This window comes from Lonchura striata, unplaced genomic scaffold (assembly GCF_046129695.1).
Source record: "Lonchura striata isolate bLonStr1 unplaced genomic scaffold, bLonStr1.mat Scaffold_106, whole genome shotgun sequence".
NCBI lineage: Eukaryota > Metazoa > Chordata > Aves > Passeriformes > Estrildidae > Lonchura > Lonchura striata.
Window position 1 is genome coordinate 754,671 of NW_027461078.1, and position 26,131 is coordinate 780,801.

Sequence of the window (26,131 nt, forward strand, 5' to 3'; positions counted from 1 at the left end):
CCGCTCGGGCTCGGGCCGCGCTCCGCTCCGCCCGGGAGCTCCGCCGGGGCTCGGGCCGCTCCGCCCGGGAGCTCCGCCGGGGCTCGGGCCGCTCCGCCCGGGAGCTCCGCCGGGGGCTCGGGCCGCGCTCCGCCCGCCGCTCCGCTGAGCTCAGCCCGGGGCTCGGGCCGCGCTCCGCTCGGGCCGCTCCGCCGCTCCGCCGAGCTCAGCCCGGCCCCGCCGCGGCCTCTCCGCCGCTCGGCCCCGTCCCCCGGCGGTTCCGCGGCCGCTCCGCGTCCGGCCGCGCCTCCTCCTCCTCCTCCTCCTCCTCCTCCTCCTCCTCCTCCGGTTCCCCCGCGGCCTTCGTGGCGCAGCAGCCGGGACGGGGCTGGCCTTTTCCGCGGCGGAGGGTTTGTTTTGTTTTTTTGGAGGGTGATTTCGGGGCGTTTTTGCGCCTTTCGCCGCCGCAGCCGCCGGTGCCCGGGATGAGCCGCCCGCGGCGGCCGCAGGGCCGCGCCGGCCGAGCGGAGCCGCGCGGGACGGGATCGCTGCAGGTACCGCTGCCGGCCTTCCCGGGACGGCCGCGGGTCCCTTCCCCAGCCTCCCCAGCCTCCCCAGCCTCCTCAGCCTCCCCAGCCTCCCTCAGCTTCCCCCAATCCTTCCCAATCCTTCCCCAGCCTCCTCAGCCTTCCCAGCCTGCCTCAGCTTTCCCCAATCCTTCCCCAGCCTCCCTCAGCCTTCCCAATCCTTCCTCATCCTTCCCCAATCCTTCCCCAGCCTCCTCAGCTTTCCCAGCCTCCCTCAGCCTTCCCCAATCCTTCCCCAGCCTCCCTCAGCCTTCCCCAGCCTCCCTCAGCCTCCTCAGCCTCCCCAGCCTCCCTCAGCTTTCCCCAATCCTTCCCCAGCCTTCCTCAGCCTTCCTCAGCCTCCTCAGCCTTCCCAATCCTTCCCCAATCCTTCCCCAATCCTTCCCCAATCCTTCCCCAGCCTTCCCCATCCTTCCCCAGCCTTCCTCAGCCTCCTCAGCCTTCCCAATCCTTCCCCATCCTTCCCAATCCTTCCCCATCCATCCCCATCCATCCCAATCCATCCCCATCCTTCCCCATCCTTCCCCATCCTTCCCCATCCATCCCAATCCTTCCCCATCCATCCCAATCCTTCCCCATCCATCCCAATCCATCCCAATCCATCCCAATCCTTCCCCAGCCTTCCCCATCCATCCCAATCCTTCCCCATCCTTCCCCATCCTCCCAATCCATCCCCATCCATCCCAGTCCATCCCCACCCTTCCCCATCCATCCCCATCCATCCCAATCCATCCCAATCTATCCCCATCCTTCCCCATCCATCCCAATCCATCCCAATCCATCCCAATCCATCCCCATCCATCCCCATCCATCCCAATCCATCCCAATCCTTCCCCATCCTCCCCCATCTGGAATTTCCCAACCCCTCCTCCCCCTCGCTCCCTCCCGGGGCCATCTGGTGCCTCCGGGAGCTGTGGAACTGCCCAAAATCCCCTCTGAAATCCCACGGATTGCGACAAATCCGGCTCGGCGGGGTCACTCGTCCCCTCGGGAATGCTGTCCCTGGAAAACTTTGCTTGGAGTTGGTGGGAAGTTGAATAATGAGAAATAATTGCGTTTAATCCTTCCCTTTTTATTCTCTCCGCTTCCCTGGAACCCAGGAGGGAATAACGGGGTGGAAAAGGGGATTTTCCAGCTGTTTTCTTCCCAGTGCTGGAAGAGTTTTTGAGGTTTTGGTGACATTCCTGGTGTGGATCCCGTGGATCTGCTGAGAACGATCCCTTGGATCCCTTTCTTCCTTGGAATCATGAATGGGATTTCAGGGCTCTGCTCTTGGAATTCCGCCTGGAATTCCTGGATGATCCCTGCTCCTGAAATTCTGGGTGATTTCTGCTCCCGAATTCCTGGGCGATCCCTGCTCCGGATTTCCCGGTTAATTTATGATCCCAAAGTTCAGGGTTCATGCTTGGATCAGCCCAGGAGCTGCCCTTGGGATCCAGGTGGGAATGTGGATTCCTGCTTTTTTTTGTCCCTGCCTTTTCCCAGTTTATTTTCCAACCTTTGGGAAAAGCAAAAACTTGGAAAACCTCAAAAAGTGGGAATTTGTGTACGGATCACGGGAGGAGGGAATTCCAGGACTGTGGGATCGCTCCAGGCTTTGGAATCCTGTGGCATTTCTGGGAAGAGGGAAAAGCTTTGGATGAGCCAAACACCTTGGGAAGTGAAGGAATCCCTGGAATTTTTGGCTTGGAGCCGTATAGGGATTTGGGATTGGGATAGAAGAGGAAAGTCTGGGATATGTGGAAAAACTGGGATGGGAAGTGTGGGGAAGAGTGGAAGCCTGAATTTCCACCCCCATTTTTTTGGGATTCATTGAGAAGTGGGAGCATCAGGGATTTTTTCCAGTTCTCGTGGGGTTTTTGGGATCTAAGAGCCACAAAAATCTCAGGAATGTGGGATTTGGAGTGCTGGGAATGACAGAACTGAGCCAAACTCTCAGACTTTGGTCAGGATTTGGGCATCTGGGATTTCTTGGAGAAGAAGTGGGGAAAAAAAAAAGAGGAAAAGAAGAGGGGAAAAAAAAGGAGAAGTGGTATCTGGGAGGTGACTTAGGTTTGACTCACTTGGAATATTTAGGGAGAATTCCTGAGAGTTTTTTTCCTCCTTTCTTTGGGAGTTGGAAAAATGAAGGGGTAGAGCAAATCCTTAAATTAACAAGGAAAAATCTGAAATTAGCAGGGAAAAATCCTTGAATTAGCAGGGAAGAAAATTCACGTCCATCTTTCCTTCAGGTGTATCCTGGGTTTCTCCCCTTGAATCCTATCCTTAATCCAAATTTTCCCCGTTTTTCCCCATCATTGATTCCTGCAGCCCCTCACTGCTCCCCCCCTTGAATCCCTTCCCAAATCCCATCCCTAATCCCAATTTTCCCCGTTTTCCCCCATAATCGATCCCTGCAGCCCCTCACTGCTCCCCCCCTTGAATCCCTTCCCAAATCCCATCCCTAATCCCAATTTTCCCCGTTTTCCCCCATAATCGATTCCTGCAGCCCCTCACTGCTCCCCCCCTTGAATTCATTCCCAAATCCCATCCCTAATCCCAGTTTTTTCTTTTTTTTTCCCCATCATTGATTCCTGCAGCCCCTCACTGCTCCGCCCCTTGAATCCCTTCCCAAATCCCATCCCTAATCCCAATTTTTCCTTTTTTGTTCCCATCATCAATTCCTGCAGCCCCTCACTGCTCCCCGCCTTGAATCCCTTCCCAAATCCCATCCCTAATCCAAATTTTCCCCGTTTTTTCCCATAATCGATTCCTGCAGCCCCTCACTGCTCCCCCCCTTGAATCCCTTCCCAAATCCCATCCCTAATCCCAATTCTCCCAGTTTTTCCCATCATTGATTCCTGCAGCCCCTCACTGCTCCCCCCCTTGAATTCCTTCCCAAATCCTGTCCCCAATCCCAGAATTTTCCCAGTTTTCCCCATCATTGATTCCTGTCCCATAATCGATTCCTGCAGCCCCTCACTGCTCCCCCCCTTGAATTCCTTCCCAAATCCCGTCCCCAATCCCAGAATTTTCCCCATTTTTCCCCATAATCGATTCCTGCAGCCCCTCACTGCTCCGCCCCTTGAATCCCTTCCCAAATCCCGTCCCTAATCCCAATTTTCCCCATTTTCCCCCATAATCGATTCCTGCAGCCCCTCACTGCTCCCCCTCTTGAATTCCTTCCCAAATCCTGTCCCCAATCCCAGAATTTTCCCAGTTTTCCCCATCATTGATTCCTGTCCCATCATCGATTCCTGCAGCCCCTCACTGCTCCCCGCCTTGAATCCCTTCCCAAATCCCATGCCTAATCCAAATTTTGTCTTTTTTTTTTTCCCATAATCGATTCCTGCAGCCCCTCACTGCTCCTCCTCTTGAATTCCTTCCCAAATCCCATCCCTAATCCCAATTTTTCCTTTTTTTTTCCCCATCATTGATTCCTGCAGCCCTTCACTGCTCCCCCCCTTGAATCCCTTCCCAAATCCCGTCCCTAATCCCAATTTTCCCCGTTTTCCCCCATCATTGATTCCTGCAGCCCCTCACTGCTCCCCCCCTTGAATCCCTTCCCAAATCCCATCCCTAATCCCAATTCTCCCAATTCTTTTTCCAGCTCTGAGCCGCCGCCCTCCTCCACCATGGGCGACTCTCCGGCTGGGAAGAGCCCCCCGGATGCGGGGAATTCCCAGGGGAGCGGCGCCGGGGGCTCGTCGCTGAGCGTCATCTCGGAAGGCGTGGGCGAGCTGGCCCTCATCGACGCCGAGGTGGCCAAGAAGGCCTGCGAGGAGGTCCTGGAGAAGGTCAAGCAGCTCCGCGGCGTTCCCGACGCCGTGGCCAACGGGGAGAGCTGCTCCGCGCGCTGCCTGGACGACCCGCCCGGCTCGCGGATCCGCGAGGAAGAGGAGGAGAGCCCCGGCGCGGCGAGGACGGCGCGGAAGCGCCAGCACCAGGCCAAGCAGTCGTGGCTGCTGCGCCTCTTCGAGTCCAAGCTCTTCGACATCTCCATGGCCATCTCCTACCTGTACAACTCCAAGGAGCCCGGCGTGCAGGCCTACATCGGGAACCGCCTGTTCTGCTTCCGCGACGACGAGGTGGATTTCTACCTGCCGCAGCTGCTCAACATGTACATCCACATGGACGAGGACGTGGGCGACGCCATCAAGCCCTACATCGTGCACCGCTGCCGCCAGAGCGTCGACTTCTCGCTGCGCTGCGCGCTGCTGCTGGGCGCCTACTCCTCGGACATGCACATCTCCACGCAGCGGCACTCGCGCGGCACCAAGCTGCGCCGCCTCATCCTCTCCGACGAGCTGAAGCCGGCGGGCAGGAGGAGGGAGCTGCCGGGCGCCGACGCCGGCCTCTCGCCCTCCAAGCGGACTCACCAGAGGTCCAAGTCGGACGCCACGGCGTCCATCAGCCTCAGCAGCAACCTGAAGCGCACGGCCAGCAACCCCAAGGTGGAGAGCGAGGAGGAGGTAAAGCTGGGATGTTCCCGAGGGAATTCTGTGGGAATTGTGGGGCTGGGATGGAGCTCAGCCAGCAACCCCAAGGTGGAGAGCGAGGAGGAGGTAAAGCTGGGCTGCTCCCGGGGGAATTCCGTGGGAAGTGTGGGTTTGGGATCGGGCTCCAAGGCTCAGCAGCAACCCCAAGGTGGAGAGCAAGGAGGAGGTAAAGCTGGGCTGTTCCCGAGGGAATTCCGAGGGAATTCTGGGTTTGGGATCGAGCTCCAAGGCTCAGCCCCATGTGGAGAGCAAGGAGGAGGTAAAGCTGGGATGTTCCCGAGGGAATTCCGTAGGAATTGTGGGTTTGGGATCGAGCTCCAAGGCTCAGCAGCAACCCCAAGGTGGAGAGTGAGGAGGAGGTAAAGCTGGGATGTTCCTGAAGGAATTCCGTGGGAATTGTGGGGCTGGGATCGAGCTCCAAGGCTCAGCCCCCGATGGAGAGCGAGGAGGAGGTAAAGCTGGGATGTTCCCGAGGGAATTCCATCTGGTTGTGCTCCAAGGATCGGGGTGTTGGGAAAATCCTGTGGTTGTTCCTTGGGATTCATCCCGGAGCTCCTCTGGGATCGGGGTTGTGCTCCAAGGATGTGATCATTCCTTGGGATTCATCCCGGAGCTCCTCTGGGATCGGGGTTGTGCTCCAAGGATGTGATCATTCCTTGGGATTCATCCCGGATCTCCTCTGGGATCGGGGTTGTGCTCCAAGGATGTGATCATTCCTTGGGATTCATCCCGGAGCTCCTCTGGGATCGGGGTTGTGCTCCAAGGATGTGATCATTCCTTGGGATTCATCCCGGAGCTCCTCTGGGATCGGGGTTGTGCTCCAAGGATGTGATCATTCCTTGGGATTCATCCCGGATCTCCTCTGGGATCGGGGTTGTGCTCCAAGGATGTGATCATTCCTTGGGATTCATCCCGGATCTCCTCTGGGATCGGGGTTGTGCTCCAAGGCTCACCCTGGCATCAGCTGGGAATTCCAAGCAGGAAAGGAGCCCCGAGCTGGTGCTGGAAGCAGATTTTGGGAGCGGCGCTTCCCAAATCCGGGAAAAACTAATCCTCCAGAGGGTGGAATGAACCCCGGGAAAACTGGGAATGCCTGGGGATGGTTGGGAATTCCCAGGAGTTCCTGGGAAATGGATCAGAAATCAAAGCTTTGATTCCACTGGGAATTCCACTGGGAATCCTTGGAAGGAGCCAAGGATTGTTCCAAGCTCTGGGAATTGGGATAAGGATGGAAGGAAGGATTGGGATGGAATTTTCCAGGCCGGATTCGGGATCAAAACACCCCGGAAAAATCCGGGGCCGTTCCCGCCGGGATGAATTTTTAATATGGAAAAGGAGGAGGTGGAAACCGGAGCTTTTCCATAAATTATGGATGAGGAAACTCCTGGAAACGACCCTGAGAAAGCTGGGAAAGCACAAAACCAGGGAGGCTCCAGCCCTGGATCCCGACTGTCCCTCAAAAATCCTGGAGTTCTTGGAAGCGCTGGGTGTTTTTCCCTCCAAATCCAGGGATTCTCGGAAAAAAATGGGGAAAATTGGTGGGAAATGATCCCAGGATTCATCAGGGAAGGGAAAATGGATCCCTTTTAGGAAGAAAAGAATGAATTGATGGACCCCAAGCGCTGGAATTCCGGGATATTTGGGATGGGAATTGCTTGGGATGGAGCTTGGAGGGCGATGTGGGAATGGCAGGAAAACCTGGGATAGAGCAGGAATTTCTCCGTGATAAAAAGGGCCTAAAAAATTGGGATTTTGGGAATTTTCAGGATCGTTTCCGTGGGATTCGTTTGATGTGCTGAAATTCGGGAGAAACCGGAATCCAGGGAAGGGAAAAAACCGTGGGTTTGTTGATGGAAAAGGTCAGAAATCCAAGGAATTCGGAGCTGGATCCATCCTGGTCCTTCTGGGCCGGGATGAGGAATCCCAGAGAGGAGGAAAACCGGGAAAATCCCGGGAATTCAGCGCTAGGATCTGCTCCGCTTTGGTCCCATCCTGCTTGAGAATCCCGTAGAATTTTCCTTCCTGGAATTTTTCTGGCAATTCCAAGAGGACGGGACCAAAAAAAACTTGGGAATCGCTGGAAGTGAAGCGGGAGCTAAACTTTGCTTTTTCTCCCCGTTTTCCCTGCTCCTTCCTCTCTTTCCTATGGAAAAAAAATCCCCAAAAAACTGCCCCAAATCCCCCTTTTCCTGCTTTTCCCAGGAATTCTCCTCGAGTACGGAAAGCCTGGATAAATCCCTGGCTCCCGTAAGTTCCAATCCCGTTTTCCGGAGGCTCCCTCTTCCCACCGCAGCATTTCCTCAGTTCCACCCCTCTGGAATTTCCTGGCGTTCCCCAAATATTCCCAAAAAAACCCCCAAAAAATCCTGGCATTGCCACAGCGATGCTTCCTCAGAATGGGAATTCCAGGAAAATTCGTTCCAGTTGGATAAAATCCAGGAAAATCTCATTTTCCCACCAAATTCCATCCGGGAATGAGGGGATTCCCGCTTTTCCTGCATTTCTGTGGCAGGTGGAAGAGGAAATGCTGTTTTCCCTTGGAATTTGGCTCCCAAAATTCTCGGCCGGATGGGATTAATTTGCTTTTTTTTTTCCATGGTTTTTTCCCGCCAATCATTCCTTGATTCCATTCTTTTAACTCCTTCTTTTTTTCCATGAAAATTCCAATCGAATCCTGGCGTTTTCCCTGATTTTTCTCTCCCGAATGAACCCTTTCCCTGTTTTTTCCATTGTTTTTTTTTTTTTTTTTGGGAATCTTTCCCTCTTTTCCCGGTGGGAATGTGTAGTCCATGATTCCCTCCAGGATGGGGAGTTTGGGAAGAATTCCATGAATTTTTTTAGGCTTTTCTGGGAATTCCTGGATTCCAACCCAGCTCTGATCCTGCTGGGAATTCCCAGGCATTATTCCCACGCCTGGATTTGGGAATTTTTTCAGGATTTGATCCCAAATTTCAGGCTCATCCTAAATCCCGCTGCTTTTAGGGATGACGGGATGCTTGGGATGAGCTCCAAGCCCCAAATTCCCGCCCAAAATTCCAGGAATTCCTTGATTTCCACCCATTCTTGCTCCTCCCACCCCAGCCAACAGCTCCTCTCCAGGTTTTTTTTGGGAATCGACAGAAAACAGGGATAACTCCTCCTTCCCTGTGGAATGTTCTGCTGGAGTGGGGAATCTTGGGAATGCTGGCATAAGGAATGGGATGAAAAGGAAAATTCCCTCTGGGATTTCCCTTTGGAATGGGAAGAAGTGAAGAACTCCCCTCTGGAATGGGATGAAGAAGAGGAAGATTCCCTCTGGAATTTCCCTTCGGAGTGGGATGAAGAAGAGGAATTTTCCCTCTGGAATGGGGTGGAGAAGACATTCCCGTTGGAATGAGATGAGGAAAATTCCCCTCTGGAACGGGATGGGATGAAGAGGAAGATTCTCCTTTGGAATGGGAGGAAGAGGAATTTCCCTCTGGAATGTGATGGAATTTCCCAAGCCCTGTGGCTGGAAGATCCCAGAGCTCCAAAGTTCCCAGCGGGCCCAGAATTCCAGAGGCTCTGAACGGATCCTGGCGCCGCTGGAATATTCCTGAGCTTGGGAGAAGATCCTTAGGAAGCATTTTGGGATCCCTGGAAAATCCAGGAGCTCCCCTGGATCGAGGCGGGGCTGATCCAGAGGGATCCCTGGATTGATCCCAGATTCCCAAATTCCTCGGGATATTCCGCCGGGAAAAGCATTTCCTGGTGTTCCAAGGGGACAACATCCGTGGAAAACCTGCATGGGAGGAGCAGGAATATCAGAACCACCGGAATTCCACGGGAAAAGCCGGGAAGCATCCATGGGACATCCCGGTTTTTGCAGGAATGGGATTCAGTCCATGGAGAGCTGAGGGAATTTTTGGGATCCGGCTGGGATCGGGAGCCTCTGGAATATTCCTCCTGTGCCTGGAGCCTGGTGGGGCAGGGGAGCCGAGCGTTATCCTGGAATTCCTGAGGGAATTTTTGGACGTGGACTACAAATCCAACGGATTCCCAGCCGGGAATGCCCATCCCGATCCTTCCTTCCCTGGTTTTTCCTTATCTTTTCCTCTTGCTCTGCGATCTTCCCGACTTTTCCGGCGTTTTCCGTTGCTTCCCTCGTCCCGATCCGTGGCTTTCTGCATGCGCCGTTTCAGCATGGTCGGAGCGCTCGGTGATCCCGGAAATCAGCCCCCGGTTATTCCCGAGTTTTGGGAACGTGGAGCGGAAATCCGGGATCCGCGCCGGGAGGGGCTCCTGCATCCAAGGGGAAATCCCAAATTCCCGTGGGATTGTTGGATTGGGACACCAGGGAGGGGCGGGGGGAGGATCCTCCCAAATCCCGGGAATCCAGCGGGACTGGGAGATCCCTCCGGGAACGTTGGCTCTGGAATTCTGGGGGGCAGGAAAAGGCCCCGGGATCCTGCTCTGCTGGGGGATGGACGGGACTCCCAAATTTCCAGGAGCTGGGAAGAGGGAAGGGCGGGAAGAGGGAGGAGCAGGAATTTGATCCCACTGGAACACCACCGGCACCGCCTCCGTTTTCCTCCTTCTTCCCAGAGTTTTTATTTTTATCCAGCTCCTTTTCCAGCTGGCGGGCTCCGGAGCAGGGAAAGGGGAGGGCTGGGCTGCGGATCCTTCGGGATGGAATGGGAAAAGGGATGAGCAGGGAAAGGGGAGGCTGGGCTGCGGATCCTTCGGGATGGAACGGGAAAAGGGATGAGCAGGGAAAGGGGAGGCTGGGCTGCGGATCCTTCGGGATGGAACGGGAAAAGGGATGAGCAGGGAAGGGCAGAGATCGGGAAATTGCTCCCGCTAACAAACCACCGGCATCGCCTCCCGTTTTCCCCTTTTCCCAACCTTTTCCCTGGGATCCCGGCCCTTTTCCAGCTGTCCTGGCTGGCTCCAGAGCGGGAAGAGGGAAGGGCAGGGAAGAGGGAAAAGCAGGAAATGGATCCCACCGGCATCACCTCCATTTTTCTCCTTTCTCCCCCAACTTTTTCTTTTTCATCCTGAGCCTTCCCAAGCCTTTCGCAGCCGGGAAGAGCAGGGAGGAGCGAGGGGTGGGAAGATCCCATGGGATGGGATCAGTGGAATGGGTTTGGATGGGATGGGGTGGATGGGATGGGTTGGATGGGATTGAAGGGATGGGATGGGATGGGATCAGTGGGATCGATGGGATGGGGTCAGTGGGATGGGATCAGTGGAATGGGTTTGGATGGGATGGGATCAATGGGATGGGTTGGATGGGATTGAAGGGATGGGATCGATGGGATGGTTTGGGATGGATGGGATGGGATTGAAGGGATGGGATCGATGGGATCGATGGGCTGGGGTCAGTGGGATGGGTTGGATGGGATTGAAGGGATGGGATCAATGGGATGGGTTGGGATGGATGGGATGGGTTGGGATGGGATTGATGGGATGAGTTGGGATGGGATTGAAGGGATGGGATGGGATTGATGGGATTGATGGGATTGATGGGCTGGGGTCAGTGGGATGGGTTGGATGGGATTGAAGGGATAGGATCGATGGGATCGATGGGATCGATGGGATGGGATTGATAGGATCGATGGGATTGATGGGATCGATGGGCTGGGGTCAGTGGGATGGGTTGGATGGGATTGAAGGGATGGGATCAATGGAATGGGTTGGGATGGATGGGATGGGTTGGGATGGGATTGAAGGGATGGGATGGGATTGATGGGATGGGTTGGGATGGGATTAAAGGGATAGGATGGGATCAATGGGATGGGATCGGTGGAATGGGATGGGATCAGTGGGATGGGTTGGATGGGATTGAAGGGATGGGATAGGTTGGGATGGATGGGATGGGTTGGGATGGGATTGATGGGATCGATGGGATCGATGGGCTGGGGTCAGTGGGATGGATTGGATGGGATTGAAGGGATAGGATCGATGGGATCGATGGGATGGGATTGATAGGATCGATGGGATGGGTTGGATGGGATTGAAGGGATGGGATCGATGGGATGGTTTGGGATGGATGGGATGGGATCGATGGGATCGATGGGACGGATGGGCTGGGGTCAGTGGGATGGGTTGGATGGGATTGAAGGGATAGGATCGATGGGATCGATGGGATCGATGGGATGGGATTGATAGGATCGATGGGATTGATGGGATCAATGGGCTGGGGTCAGTGGGATGGGTTGGATGGGATTGAAGGGATGGGATGGATGGGATGGTTTGGGATCGATGGGATGGGATTGATGGGATTGATAGGATCGATGGGACGGATGGGCTGGGCTCAGTGGGCTGGGGTCAGTGAAGACCCTTCCCCACGGGCCGGGTGCCATGCTGTCCGTTCCCTCGTCCCGGCGCCGCCGGCCCGGCAGCCGGCGCGGCTGGCCCCGGAGCGCGAGTTCATCAAGTCGCTGATGGCCATCGGCCGGCGCCTGGCCACGCTGCCCACCAAGGAGCAGAAGACGCAGCGCCTCATCTCGGAGCTCTCCCTGCTCAACCACAAGCTGCCGGCGCGCGCCTGGCTGCCCACCGCCGCCTTCCCCCACCACGTGGTGCGCGTGCCCCACTCGCAGGCCGTGGTCCTCAACTCCAAGGACAAGGTGGGATGGCAAGGAGAGGGGTTTGGGATTGGGAAAGGGGGTTTGGGATGGTGTGGGAATGGTGGGAGAGCTGGGAATGGTGAGAGAACCCGAGGTGGTGATCTGTGGGATTCCAGCACCACGTGGTCCTCAACTCCAAGGACAAGGTGGGATGGCAAGGAGGGGCTTTGGGATTGGGAAAGGGGGTTTGGAATGGGAAAGGGGGTTTGGGGTTTGGGAAAGGGGGTTTGGGATGGTGTGGGAATGGTGGGAGAGCTGGGAATGGTGGTGGTGATCTGTGGGATTCCAGCACCATGTGGTCCTCAACTCCAAGGACAAGGTGGGATGGAAAGGAAAGGGGTTTGGGGTTTGGGAAAGGAGTTTGGGATGGGAGATGGGATTTGGAGTGGGAAAGGGGGTTTGGGATTTGGTAAATGGGGTTTGGGATTTGGGAGATGGACTTTTGGATGGGAAAGGGGGTTTGGGATTTGGGAAAGGGGGTTTGGGGTTTGGGAAAGGGGGTTTGGGATTTGGGAAATGGGGTTTGGGATTTGGGAAAGGGGGTTTGGGGTTTGGGAAAGGGGGTTTGGGATTTGGGAAAGGGGGTTTGGGATTGGGAAAGGGAGTTTGGGCTTTGGGAAAGGGGGTTTGGGCTTTGGGAAAGGGGGTTTGGGCTTTGGGAAAGGGGGTTTGGGATTTGGGAAAGGGGGTTTGGGATTTGGGAAAGGGGGTTTGGGATTGGGAAAGGGGGTTTGGGATTGGGAAAGGGGGTTTGGGCTTTGGGAAATGGGGTTTGGGATGGGAAAGGGGGTGTGGGATTTGGGAAAGGGGGTTTGGGATTTGGGAAAGGGGGTTTGGGATGGGAAAGGGGGTGTGGGATTTGGGAAAGGGGGTTTGGGATTGGGAAATGGGGTTTGGGATTGGGAAAGGGGGTTTGGGATGGAAAAGGGGGTTTGGGATTTGGGAAAGGGGGTTTGGGATGGGAAAGGGGGTGTGGGGTGGTGTGGGAATGCTGGGAATGCTGGCAGAGCTGCAGGTGTCACTTCCAGCACTGGGAATGCCGGCACAGCTGGAGTCGGGCCCCTCCAGCTTCCAGCCCCTCTGGAATCCCCAGCCTTTTCCTAAAATCCCCGGGATTTCCCCCAAAGCCCGGCGCCGGGAATCTCCGGGGCCGCCGCTCAGCCCTCCGCCGTTCCCGCTTTCCCCAGGCTCCCTACCTGATCTACGTGGAGGTCCTGGAATGCGACAACTTGGACACGGCGAGCGTCCCGGCGCGCATCCCGGAGAACCGCATGCGGAGCACGCGCTCGGCCGAGAACCTGCCCGAGTGCGGGCTGGGCGCGGAGCAGCGCGCCGGCGGCTTCGGCACCGCGCCCGGCTGCGACAACGACGACGACGCCTGGGCCGTGGACGACATCGGCGAGCTCCAGGTGGAGGTGGGAGCCGCAGCCGCCTCCTCCGGAGGGTTCCTGGGAATCCTGTGGGTGCCACGGCAGCCCTGGGATCCTGTGGGTGCTCTGGCAGCCCCCTCCTCCCCAGGGTTCCCGGGATCCTGTGGGTGCCACGGCCGCCTCCTCCGGAGGGTTCCCGGGAATCCTGTGGGTGCCACGGCCGCCTCCTCCAGAGGGTTCCCGGGAATCCTGTGGGTGCTCTGGCAGCCTCATCCAGAGGGTTCCTGGGATCCTGTGGGTGCTCTGGCAGCCACCTCCTCCGGAGGGTTCCTGGGATCCTGTGGGTGCTCTGGCAGCCGCCTCCTCCGGAGGGTTCCCGGGATCCTGTGGGTGCTCTGGCAGCCGCCCTGGGATCCTGTGGGTGCTCTGGCAGCCGCCCTGGGATCCTGTGGGTGCTCTGGCAGCTCCCTCCTCCAGAGGGTTCCTGGGATCCTGTGGGTGCTCTGGCAGCCACCCTGGGATCCTGTGGGTGCTCTGGCAGCCGCCTCCTCCGGAGGGTTCCCGGGATCCTGTGGGTGCCACGGCAGCCACCCTGGGATCCTGTGGGTGCTCTGGCAGCCACCTCCTCCGAAGGGTTCCTGGGATCCTGTGGGTGCTCTGGCAGCCACCTCCTCCAGAGGGTTCCTGGGAATCCTGTGGGAGCTGCGGCCGCCTCCTCTGGAGGGTTCCTGGGATCCTGTGGGTGCTCTGGCAGCCCCCTCATCCAGAGGGTTCCTGGGATCCTGTGGGTGCTCTGGCAGCCACCCTGGGATCCTGTGGGAGCTGCGGCCGCCTCCTCGGGAGGGTTCCCGGGATCCTGTGGGTGCTCTGGCAGCCGCCCTGGGATCCTGTGGGTGCTCTGGCAGCCACCCTGGGATCCTGTGGGTGCTCTGGCAGCCGCCCTGGGATCCTGTGGGTGCTCTGGCAGCCGCCCTGGGATCCTGTGGGTGCTCTGGCAGCCACCCTGGGATCCTGTGGGTGCTCTGGCAGCCGCCCTGGGATCCTGTGGGTGCTCTGGCAGCCCCCTCCTCCGGAGGGTTCCTGGGATCCTGTGGGTGCTCTGGCAGCCGCCCTGGGATCCTGTGGGTGCTCTGGCAGCCGCCTCCTCCCCAGGGTTCCTGGGAATCCTGTGGGAGCCGCGGCTGCCCTGGGATCCTGTGGGAGCCAGCAGTGGCCTCCTCCAGAGGGTTCCTGGGATCCTGTGGGTGCTCTGGCAGCCACCCTGGGATCCTGTGGGTGCTCTGGCAGCCCCCTCCTCCGGAGGGTTCCCGGGATCCTGTGGGAGCTCTGGCAGCCTCCTCATCCAAAAGGTTCCTGGGATCCTGTGGGTGCTCTGGCAGCCGCCCTGGGATCCTGTGGGTGCTCTGGCAGCCCCCTCCTCCGGAGGGTTCCCGGGATCCTGTGGGAGCCGCGGCCGCCTCCTCCCCGGGGTCTCGGGGGTTTGATGGAGTTGGGTGGGATTGGGATGGGATTTTAATGGGATCTGATGGGATTTTATTGGGATTTTAATGGGATCTGATGGGATTTTATTGGGATTTTAATGGGCTCTTATTGGGATTTTGTTGGGCTTTGAATGGGATTTTATTGGGATTTTAATGGGCTCTTATTGGGATTTTGATGAGTTTTGAATGGGATTTTATTGGGATTTTATTGGGATTTTATTGGGATTTTAATGGGCTTTGATGGGATTTTATTGGGATTTTATTGGGATTTTAATGGGATTGTGATGGGATTTTATTGGGATTTTAATGGGCTCTTATTGGGATTTTATTGGGATTTTAATGTGATTTTAATGGGCTTTTAATGGGATCTGATGGGATTTTATTGGGTTTTTAACGGGCTCTTATTGGGATTTTAATGGGCTTTGAATGGGATTTGATGGGATTTTAATGGGATCTGATGGGATTTTAATGGGCTTTTAATGCGATCTGATGGGCTTTTAATGGGATTTTGATGGGATCTGATGGGATTTTAATGGGATTTTAATGGGATTTTGATGGGATTTTAATGGGATCTGAAGGGATTTGAATGGGATTTTAATAGGATTTGATGGGCATTTAAATGGGATTTTAATGGGATTTAACAGGGTTTTAATGGGATTCTAACGGGATTTGGTGGGATTTCATGGAATTTTACGGGGTTTTCCCGGGATTCCCGCAGCTCCCGGAGATGCACACCAACAGCTGTGACAACATCTCCCAGTTTTCCGTGGATTCCATCACCAGCCAGGAGAGCCGGGAGCCCGTCTTCATCGCCGCCGGAGACATCCGGTGAGCTCTGGGAAAACCGGGAGCTGTTCCACAAAAAAACCCGGAATTATGGCACTTCCCAGAGCGGAATTCCAGGAATTTTCCCTCGAAAATTCCCCAGGATCCCGACATTTCTCAAAGCAGAAATGCAGGAATTTTTAAAACCCCGGAATTCCAACATTCCCCAAAGCAAAAATGCGGGAATTTTCCCTGGTAAAACCCACAGAATTCCTACATTCCCCAAAAACAGAAATGCAGGAATTTCCCCTCAATAAAACCCTGGAATTCCAATATTTCCTGGAGCAAAAATGCAGAAATTTTTCATGATAAAACCCTGGAATTCTAGCGTTGCCAGAGCAGGCAAGGTTTTCCCACAGGGTTTTTCCGTGAAAAAGCCGGAATGTGGGGTTTTCCCATGGGGTTTTCCATGGAAAATCCGGAACGCAGGGTTTTTCTGTGGGGTTTTTCCGTGGAAAAGCTGGAATGTGGGGTTTTCCATGGAAAATTGGGAACGCAGGGTTTTTCCACGGGGTTTTTCCGTGGAAAAGCTGGAATGTGGGGTTTTCCCGTGGGTTTTTCCATGGAAAATCCTGAACGCAGGGTTTTTCCATGGGGTTTTTCCGTGGAAAAGCTGGAATGTGGGGTTTTCCCGTGGGTTTTTCCATGGAAAATCCAGAACGCAGGGTTTTTCCATGGGGTTTTTCTGTGGAAAAGCTGGAATGTGGGGTTTTCCCGTGGGGTTTTCCCGTGGGTTTTTCCATGGAAAATCCTGAACGCAGGGTTTTTCCATGGGGTTTTTCTCTGGCAATGCTGGAACTCGGGGTTTTCCATGGGTTTTTCTGTGGGTTTTTCCATGGAAAATCCAGAACGCAGGGTTTTTCCGTGGGGTTTTTCCGTGGAAAAGCTGGAACTCGGGGTTTTCCATGGGTTTTCCCGTGGGGTTTTCCATGGAAAATCCAGAACGCAGGGTTTTTCCACGGGGTTTTCCCGTGGAAAATCCCGAACGCAGGGTTTTTCCGTGGGGTTTTTCCCTGGCAATGCTGGAACTCGGGGTTTTCCATGGGTTTTCCGTGGGTTTTCCGTGGAAAAGCCGGAATCCCGCGTCCCGTCCCGCAGGCGGCGGCTGTCGGAGCAGCTGGCCCACACGCCCACGGCGTTCCGCAGGGATCCCGAGGATCCGTCGGCCGTGGCCCTCAAGGAGCCCTGGCAGGAGAAAGTCAGGTGGGGACGCGGAATTCCCGGGAATTGCCGGGAATTCCAGGCAAATCTCCCCCAGGAATCCCCTGCGGCCCTGCCCAAATCCGGGGCTTTGCCCGAATTCCCGGATTTTCAGGCAGCTCTGAGCTCCAAAGGGTTTTGGCTCTTTTCCTGGGATGAGGCCATTGGAATTCCGAGGCCGGAGTTCCTCCTGGGAAAAGCCCTGGGGCTGAGGAGTTCTGGGGAGTGCCGGCTTGTCCTGATGGGAATTGATGGGATTTGATGGGAATTGATGGGAATTGATGGGATTTGATGGGATTTGATGGGAATTGATGGGAATTGATGGGATTTGATGGGAATTGATGGGATTTTAATTGGATTTGATGGGATTTTAATTGGATTTGATGGGATTTGATGGGATTTTAATGGGAATTGATGGGATATGATGGGATTTGATGGGAATTGATGGGATATGATGGGAATTGATGGGATTTTAATTGGATTTGATGGGATTTGATGGGATTTTGATGGGATTTGATGGGATTTTAATTGGATTTGATGGGATTTGATGGGATTTTGATGGGAATTGATGGGATATGATGGGATTTGATGGGATTTTAATTGGATTTGATGGGATTTGATGGGATTTGATGGGAATTGATGGGATATGATGGGATTTGATGGGATTTTAATTGGATTTGATGGGATTTTAATTGGATTTGATGGGATTTGATGGGATTTTGATGGGAATTGATGGGATATGATGGGATTTGATGGGAATTGATGGGATATGATGGGATTTGATGGGATTTTAATTGGATTTGATGGGATTTGATGGGATTTTGATGGGATTTGATGGGATTTGGTGGGATATGATGGGATTTGGTGGGATTTGATGGGATTTTAATGGGCTTTTAATTGGATTTGATGGGATTTTAATGGGTTTTTGATGGGATTTGATGGGATTTGATGGGATTTTGATGGGCTTTTAATGGGCTTTTAATTGGATTTGATGGGATTTGAATGGGATTTTAATGGGATTTTGATGGGATTTGATGGGATTTTAATGGGCTTTTAATGGGATTTTGATGGGATTTTAATGGGATTTTAATGGGCTTTTAATGGGATTTTAATGGGCTTTTAATGGGATTTGATGGGATTTTGATGGGATTTGATGGGATTTGATGGGATTTGAATGGGATTTTAATGGGCTTTTAATGGGCTTTTAATTGGATTTGATGGGATTTGAATGGGATTTTAATGGGATTTTGATGGGATTTGATGGGATTTTAATGGGATTTCTATGGGCTTTTAATGGGCTTTTAATGGGCTTTTAATGGGATTTTAATGGGATTTTAACGTGTTTTGATGGGATTTTGATGGGATTTTAATGGGATTTTGATGAGATTTGTTGGGATTTTAATGGGATTTTAATGGGATTTTGATGGGATTTGATGGGGTTTTGATGGGATTTTGATGAGATTTGTTGGGATTTTAATGGGATTTTAATGGGATTTTGATGAGATTTGTTGGGATTTTAATGGGATTTTAATGGGATTTTGATGAGATTTTAATGGGATTTTAATGGGATTTTGATGAGATTTGTTGGGATTTTAATGGGATTTTAATGGGATTTTGATGGGATTTGATGGGGTTTTGATGGGATTTTAACGTGTTTTGATGGGATTTTAACGTGTTTTGATGGGATTTTAACGGGATTTCTTGCGATTTTAGTGGGATCGGACGGCGCGAAGACAATTCCGCGGAGCTCCCGGGTCTCCTCCCGAGCCGAAGGCTCCGGTGATCCCGTTTTCCCGTTTTTCCCGTTTTTCCGCAGGCGGATCCGGGAAGCGTCTCCCTACGGCCACCTGCCCTCGTGGCGCCTCGTCTCCGTCATCGTCAAGTGCGGCGACGACCTGCGGCAGGAGCTGCTGGCGTTCCAGGTGCTCAGACAGCTCCAGGTGCGCCATCCCGGAATTCCGGGAAAACCCGAGCCCGGGAGCGTCCCGCTGCTCCCCGGGGCTGCGGTGCCTTTTTAACGGGCATTTCTGGAATTTTGATACGGCCCAATGGGCATTTCAACCAGCGTTCCACTAGGATTGAATGGCATTTCCTGCCATTTTAATATGGTTATTTTTTTGGGATTTCAATTTTAAAACATTTTATTGTGTTGTTTTTTTGGGGTTTTTTTTACATTTTACAGGTCTTTAACGGGATTTAAAAAAAAAAAAATTTAATGGGATTATACGAGCGTTTCAATTAGGTTTGATAGTTTTTTAAGAGGATTTCTGTTATTTCACACAATTTAATCCCGTTTCAGTCAGATCTGCTGGGATTTTAATGGGATTTTTAAAAATTTCACATCATTCTAACAGCATTTCAGATTTGCCGGGATTTTAAGAGTGATTTCTGTAATTTTGCCCAATTTAGCCCCGTTTCAGGCAGATTTGATGGAATTTTACCAGGATTTCTGAAATTCCACCCCATTAACCCCATTTCAGCTGGAATTTCACTGGGATTTCTGCAATCCCACCCCATTTAACCCCATTTCACTCGGATTTGATGGAATTTCACTGGGATTTCTGCAATCCCACCCCATTTAACCCCATTTCACTCGGATTTGATGGAATTTTAATGGGATTTCTGTGATCCCACCCCATTTAACCCCATTTCAGTGGGGTTTGCTGTGATTTCCCTGGGATTTCTCTCATCCCCATTTAACCCCATTTCACTCAGATTTTCTGTGATTTCATTGGGATTTCTCTCATCCCCATTTAACCCCATTTCACTCAGATTTTCTGTGATTTCTCTGTGATTTCTGCAATCCCCATTTAACCCCATTCCAGTCAGATTTTCTGTGATTTCATTGGGATTTCTGCAATCCCCATTTAACCCCATTTCACTCAGATTTTCTGTGATTTCACTGGGATTTCTGCAATCCCCATTTAACCCCATTCCAGTCAGATTTTCTGTGATTTCATTGGGATTTCTGCAATCCCCATTTAACCCCATTCCAGTCAGATTTTCTGTGATTTCATTGGGATTTCTCTCACCCAATTTAACCCCATTCCAGTCAGATTTTCTGTGATTTCACTGGGATTTCTGCAATCCCCATTTAACCCCATTCCAGTCAGATTTTCTGTGATTTCCCTGGGATTTCTCTCACCCCATTTAACCCCATTTCACTCAGATTTTCTGTGATTTCACTGGGATTTCTGCAATCCCCATTAACCCCATTCCAGTCAGATTTTCTGTGATTTCACTGGGATTTCTGCAATCCCCATTTAACCCCATTTCAGTCAGATTTTCTGTGATTTCCCTGGGATTTCTGCAATCCCCATTTAACCCCATTTCACTCAGATTTTCTGTGATTTCATTGGGATTTCTGCAATCCCATTTAACCCCATTTCACTCAGATTTGCTGTGATTTCTCTGTGATTTCTGCAATCCCATTTAACCCCATTTCACTCAGATTTGCTGTGATTTCTCTGTGATTTCTGCAATCCCATTTAACCCCATTTCACTCAGATTTGCTGTGATTTCTCTGGGATTTCTGCAATCCCCATTTAACCCCTTGTTCCCCGCAGTCCATCTGGGAGCAGGAGCGCGTCCCGCTGTGGGTCTCTGCAATCCCACCCCATTCCAGTCAGATTTTCTGTGATTTTATCCCGGATTTCTGTAATTTCCCCCGTTAACCCCTCGTTCCCCACAGTCCATCTGGGAGCAGGAGCGCGTCCCGCTGTGGGTTTCTTCAATCCCACCCCATTCCAGTCAGATTTTCTGTGATTTCCCTGGGATTTCTGCAATCCCACCCCATTTCACTCAGATTTTCTGTGATTTCTCTGTGATTTCTGCAATCCCACCCCATTCCAGTCAGATTTTCTGTGATTTCCCTGGGATTTCTCTCATCCCATTTAACCCCATTCCAGTCAGATTTTCTGTGATTTCCCTGGGATTTCTCTCATCCCATTTAACCCCATTTCACTCAGATTTTCTGTGATTTCACTGGGATTTCTCTCATCCCATTTAACCCCATTTCACTCAGATTTGCTGTGATTTCTCTGTGATTTCTGCAATCCCCATTAACCCCTGGTTCCCCGCAGTCCATCTGGGAGCAGGAGCGCGTCCCGCTGTGGGTTTCTTCAATCCCACCCCATTTCACTCAGATTTTCTGTGATTTCCCTGGGATTTCTCTCATCCCCATTTAACCCCATTCCAGTCAGATTTTCTGTGATTTCTCTGTGATTTCTGCAATCCCATTTAACCCCATTTCACTCAGATTTTCTGTGATTTCTCTGTGATTTCTGCAATCCCCATTAACCCCTGGTTGCCCGCAGTCCATCTGGGAGCAGGAGCGCGTCCCGCTGTGGGTCTCTGCAATCCCACCCCATTTCACTCAGATTTTCTGTGATTTCTCTGTGATTTCTGCAATCCCCATTAACCCCTCGTTGCCCGCAGTCCATCTGGGAGCAGGAGCGCGTCCCGCTGTGGGTGCGGCCCTACAAGATCCTGGTGGTGTCGGCGGACAGCGGGATGATCGAGCCGGTGCTCAGCGCCGTCTCGCTGCACCAGATCAAGAAGCAGTCGCAGCTGGCGCTGCAGGATTATTTCCTGCAGGAGCACGGCTGCGCCAACAGCGAGAGCTTCCTGTCGGCGCAGCGCAACTTCGTCCGCAGCTGCGCCGGCTACTGCCTGGTCTGCTACCTGCTGCAGGTCAAGGACAGGTAATTAACGGCTAATTAACCCAGTCGGGATGGCTGCGCCTCAAGGATTGGTGCATCTCAGGGTCTGGGAAGTTTTGAAGAATTTTTTTCAGTGTTTTTCTATATTTTTTTTTTGTTCTTTTCTGGATTTTTGCGATTTTTTCCTCAGGGCACGGTGGCAGAGCCGAGGGAATTTGTGCCATTCCGAGGAATTTGAGCAGGATTTCATTTTCATTGTTGTTTTTTTTAAATTCCCGTGGTGTTTCTGGGACTCTCTGGATTCCTGCGGGATCCTGAGGGAATTCCCTGGAATTCTGCCCAGGCACAATCCTGCTGGATGCCGAGGGCATTCTGAGGGATTTTAGCAGGATTCATGTGAATTTTACTGGGTTTATTTAAATTTCCCTGGGGTTTTCTTGGAATCCCGTGGGATTCCACGGGATCCTGAGGGAATTCCTGGAATTCTGCCCGGGAACATCCTGCTGGATGCCGAGGGCATTCTGAGGGATTTTAGCAGGATTAACGTGAATTTTACTGGATTTTTAAAAATTCCAATGGGGTTTTCTTGGAATCCCGTGGGATTCCACGGGATCCTGAGGGAATTCCTGGAATTCTGCCCGGGAACATCCTGCTGGATGCTGAGGGCATTCTGAGGGATTTTAGCAGGATTAACGTGAATTTTACTGGATTTTTTAAAATTCCAATGGGGTTTTCTTGGAATCCCGTGGGATTCCACGGGATCCTGAGGGAATTCCCTGGAATTCTGGCCAGGCACAATCCTGCTGGACGCCGAGGGCATTCTGAGGGATTTTAGCAAGATTAATGTGAATTTTACTGGGTTTATTTAAATTTCCTTGGGGTTTTCTTGGAATCCTGTGGGATTCCATGGGATCCTGAGGGAATTCCTGGAATTCTGCCCGGGAACATCCTGCTGGATGCCGAGGGCATTCTGAGGGATTTTAGCAGGATTAATGTGAATTTTACTGGGTTTATTTAAATTTCCTTGGGGTTTTCTTGGAATCCTGTGGGATTCCACGGGATCCTGAGGGAATTCCCTGGAATTCTGCCCAGGCACAACGGGAACATCCTGCTGGACGCCGAGGGCATTGTGAGGGATTTTAGCAGGATTAACGTGAATTTTACTGGATTTTTTAAAATTCCAATGGGGTTTTCTTGGAATCCCGTGGGATTCCACGGGATCCTGAGGGAATTCCTGGAATTCTGCCCAGGCACAATCCTGCTGGACGCCGAGGGCATTCTGAGGGATTTTAGCAGGATTAACGTGAATTTTACTGGGTTTATTTAAATTTCCTTGGGGTTTTCTTGGAATCCTGTGGGATTCCACGGGATCCTGAGGGAATTCCTGGAATTCTGCCCGGGAACATCCTGCTGGATGCCGAGGGCATTCTGAGGGATTTTAGCAGGATTAATGTGAATTTTACTGGATTTTTTTTAAATTTCCCTGGGGTTTTCTTGGAATCCCGTGGGATTCCACGTGGTCCTGAGGGAATTCCCTGGAATTCTGCCCAGGCACAACGGGAACATCCTGCTGGACGCCGAGGGCCACATCATCCACATCGACTTTGGCTTCATCCTGTCCAGCTCGCCGCGGAACCTCGGCTTCGAGACCTCGGCCTTCAAACTCACCTCCGAGTTCGTGGACGTGAGTGCGGCATTCCCGGCATTCCAGGGAATTCCAGGGGGGATTCCAGGGGGGGATTCCCATCCCGGGCGGAGGGATTCCAGGTGTTGTCATCCTGGATTCCCAGGGGGTTCCCAGAGTTCCCATCCTGGAAGAATTCCCAGAGCTCCCATCCCAGATCCCCAGAGTTCCCGTCCCGGGGCATTCCCGGCGTTCCCGGAGCTGATCCCGGGAATTCCCGCAGGTGATGGGCGGCCTGGACGGGGACATGTTCAACTACTACAAGATGCTGATGCTGCAGGGGCTGATCGCGGCCCGCAAGCACATGGACCGCGTGGTGCAGATCGTGGAGATCATGCAGCAAGGTGGGGATTCCGGGAATTCTGGGAATTCCGGGGATTCCGGGGATTCCGGGGACTCCTCCCGCCCCAAACCCGCTGCTGGATTCCCCCGTTCCTCCCTTCGCCGGGATCCTGAATCCCTTTTCCCCTCACCCCATCCTGAATTTCCCCTTTCCCAGGCTCGCAGCTCCCTGATCCCATTCCCCCCATTCCAAACCCAGATTCCCGATATTCCATCCCAGTTTTTCCTGTTTTTCCAGGCTCTCAGCCACCCTTTTTCCCATTTTCCCCGTTTTTTCCCCATTTTCCCAGTCTCCAGGCGCCGTTTTCCCCATTTTCCCGTTTTTCCCCGTTTTCCAGTCTCCCGCCGCCGTTTTTCCCATTTTCCCCGTTTCCCAGTCTCCCGCTGCCGTTTTTCCCATTTTTTCCCCGTTTTCCAGGCTCCCAGCTGCCGTTTTTCCCATTTTCCCCGTTTTTTCCCCGTTTCCCGCCGCCGTTTTTCCCATTTTTCCCGTTTTTCCCCATTTCCAGGCTCCCAGCTGCCGTTTTTCCCATTTTCCCCCTTTTTCCCCCGTTTCCCAGGCTCCCAGCTGCCGTTTTTCCCATTTCCCCATTTTTTCCCCGTTTCCCCGTTTCCCGCTGCCGTTTTTCCCATTTTCCCCGTTTTTTCCCCATTTCCAGGCTCCCAGCTGCCGTGCTTCCACGGCTCCTCCACCATCCGGCACCTCAAGGAGCGTTTCCACATGAACCTGACGGAGGAGCAGCTGCAGCTGCTGGTGGAGCAGCTGGTGGACGGCTCCATGCGCTCCATCACCACCAAGCTCTACGACGGCTTCCAGTACCTCACCAACGGCATCATGTGAAATTCCAGCGGGAAAAAATTCCCGGGAAAAAACCGAAACGAACCAAAACAAAAAAATATTTCCTTCCCCCCGCCCCCCGCCAGGAGGAAACGGGAGGATTCCAAAATTCCCGTTTTTTCTGCCCTGCCCCGAAAGCGACCTCGGGGCTGAGACTCTGCTGGAAAATGGGACAGAATTCCATGGAAAAGCCGGGAAAAGCGGCAGGAAGAGGAAGCCCGATGGGAACGGGGAGGGAATGCGGGGAGCTCCCCCTTCCCTCTGCTTGGAATTCCCTGGAATTTGCCCCCCCAATCCCGTGGAATGTGTGGGATGGGAGGGGGGAGGGGTCTCCTGAAGGTTGGGAATCCCCAAATCCCGAAATTCCTGGAATTCCCGGCCCTGTGGGGTCCTTCCCACTCCTGGGACACGCGGGGGTGGCTGGGGGGGATTCCAGCTGAGATTCCCAGCCGGAATTCCCAGGCGGGATTCCGGGTGAAAATTCCAGGTGGGGAATTCCGGGCGGGATTCCCGCTGTTGTCCCTCCCCGTTTCCCGGGGAATTCCCGCCGGGAATTCCGGGCTGGAGTGTCGGATACGAGGTGGGGGCGGTTTGGGGGATCCCAAATCCCAAATCGGGGAGGATCCGGAGCTTCCCAGGGAAGGAAAATTTCCTGGGATTTCCCCAGGCCCGGCCTGTGGGACCTGTGGGGTGTCCCTTGGGTGTCCCCCCGTGTCCCTTGGGTGTCCCCCCGTGTCCCTTGGGTGTCCCCCTGTGTCCCCCCGTGTCCCTTGGGTGTCCCCCGGGTGTCCCCCAATGTCCCCCCGTGTCCCTCAGTGTCCCCCTTTCTTTTCTTTTTTTTTTTTTTCCCATTTTTAGCGTTAAAAAACCCCAAAATTTGGATTTTCAGCCCCCCGGGGGAGGGGGACACCGGGAGGGGACAGAGGGGGGACCCCGACCCTTCCCAAGCCCCTTTTTTGGGGGGCAGGACCAAAATTTGGGGATGCAGCCGGAGCCCCCCCCCCCCCTCCCCATTCCCATTCCCGGGAGCTTTTCCTGGGAAAAGCGAAATCCCGGGAGGAGCCGAGGCTGGCACAGAGGGTGAAACCACTGGAGTTTAATGGAGTCGATTCCTACAGAATAAAGAATTCCTGAGAGCCTCTCGAGCCCGCGGCTTTCCATCAGCACATTCCCAAAATCCCGGCAGACATTCCCGAAATTCCGGGGGGAACATCCCCGAAATTCCGGCCCCTCCCTCCCTCCACCCCAATCCAGCTCAAGGCACTGAAATGCTGGAAAACCGTGGGTCCAAAGCCATTTTTCCATAGTTTTTTTTTTTTTTTTTTGGGGGGGGGGGGGAATTTTTTTTCCTTCTAAATCTCGTAGAAACTTTAATTCCTTCTCTATATTTACACCCGGCCCGGAAGATTTTTGGGAATGGCCGATTCCACCTGATTTTTCCCAGTTTTTTCCATCCATCCACCTGCAGGGAAAAAAGGGGGAACCCCTCATTCCTGCTTGGAAAAAGTCAGAAAAACCGGGAATAAAAACCCAGGGGGAAAAAAAAAAAAAAATCAACCCCAAAGCAACTTCTGCCATCCCGAAAAACGCAAAAAACCGGGAAAAAACCCCTTGGAAAAGCAAACCACATCCCAGAATGAGCACAGCAGTTGGTGGGACTCGTGGAGTTTAGTGTACGATACAGCTTTACAGGGAAAGGGCACGTTGTCCACAGGGAATCCCGGGAATTCTTCCAGGAATTCTGGGAACAGCGGGGCCGGAGGGGCTTTTCCAGAGGATTTTTTTGGGGGATTGGAAGTGGGAAATGTCCCGGAAGCTGAGGGGAAGGAGGAGCTGGAAAAAGCTGGAAAAGTCCCCAGACCTCACCCTCAGCCTGGAATCTGGGAGCGTTTTCCCACTTTTCCTTCAGAAAAGGGTCCTGGCTGGGATCTGAGGGATCCCTTCCCAATCCTGGTTTTTTTTTGGGTCGTTATTCCTTTGCCAAAGGAAAAATCTCCTCTTTTCCTTCTTTTCTCTGCTTTTTTCCAGCCTTTTTCCTCCTCCTGCTCCTCGGCCGCGTGTCCCAGTGTCCTTCCCAGGACCTTGGGAATTCCAGG

The 26,131-nt window shown here is 53.3% G+C and overlaps 1 protein-coding gene across 4 annotated transcripts; it reads left to right on the forward strand.

The window, feature by feature from the left end:
* The first annotated feature begins 391 nt into the window (after nucleotides 1-391).
* Nucleotides 392-25,171, forward strand: PI4KB (phosphatidylinositol 4-kinase beta). 4 transcript variants are annotated; one of them, XM_077790565.1, is made up of 12 exons: nucleotides 392-533; nucleotides 4,156-5,110; nucleotides 7,247-7,291; nucleotides 11,407-11,634; nucleotides 12,822-13,049; nucleotides 15,204-15,313; nucleotides 16,409-16,513; nucleotides 18,327-18,450; nucleotides 20,948-21,213; nucleotides 22,723-22,855; nucleotides 23,079-23,199; nucleotides 23,857-25,171. In XM_077790565.1, exons 2-12 carry the CDS (start codon nucleotides 4,181-4,183, stop codon nucleotides 24,036-24,038), a joined length of 2,472 nt encoding a protein of 823 aa, XP_077646691.1. In that variant the 5' UTR covers nucleotides 392-533; nucleotides 4,156-4,180; the 3' UTR covers nucleotides 24,039-25,171. The 4 variants fall into 4 exon arrangements, with proteins under 4 accessions (XP_077646691.1, XP_077646692.1, XP_077646693.1 ...); XM_077790566.1 differs by having other exon boundaries at nucleotides 432-533; nucleotides 4,156-5,017; XM_077790567.1 differs by lacking the exon at nucleotides 7,247-7,291 and having other exon boundaries at nucleotides 432-533; nucleotides 4,156-5,017.
* Nucleotides 25,172-26,131: the final 960 nt, after the last annotated feature.

Bases quoted from the DNA above. Each gene is read 5' to 3' on its own strand.
- PI4KB (XM_077790565.1), top strand. From the start codon at position 4,181: ATGGGCGACTCTCCGGCTGGGAAGAGCCCCCCGGATGCGGGGAATTCC. The intron at 11,635-12,821 runs GTGGGATGGCAA...CGCTTTCCCCAG, and splicing joins TCCTCAACTCCAAGGACAAG to GCTCCCTACCTGATCTACGT. The intron at 13,050-15,203 runs GTGGGAGCCGCA...GGATTCCCGCAG, and splicing joins TCGGCGAGCTCCAGGTGGAG to CTCCCGGAGATGCACACCAA.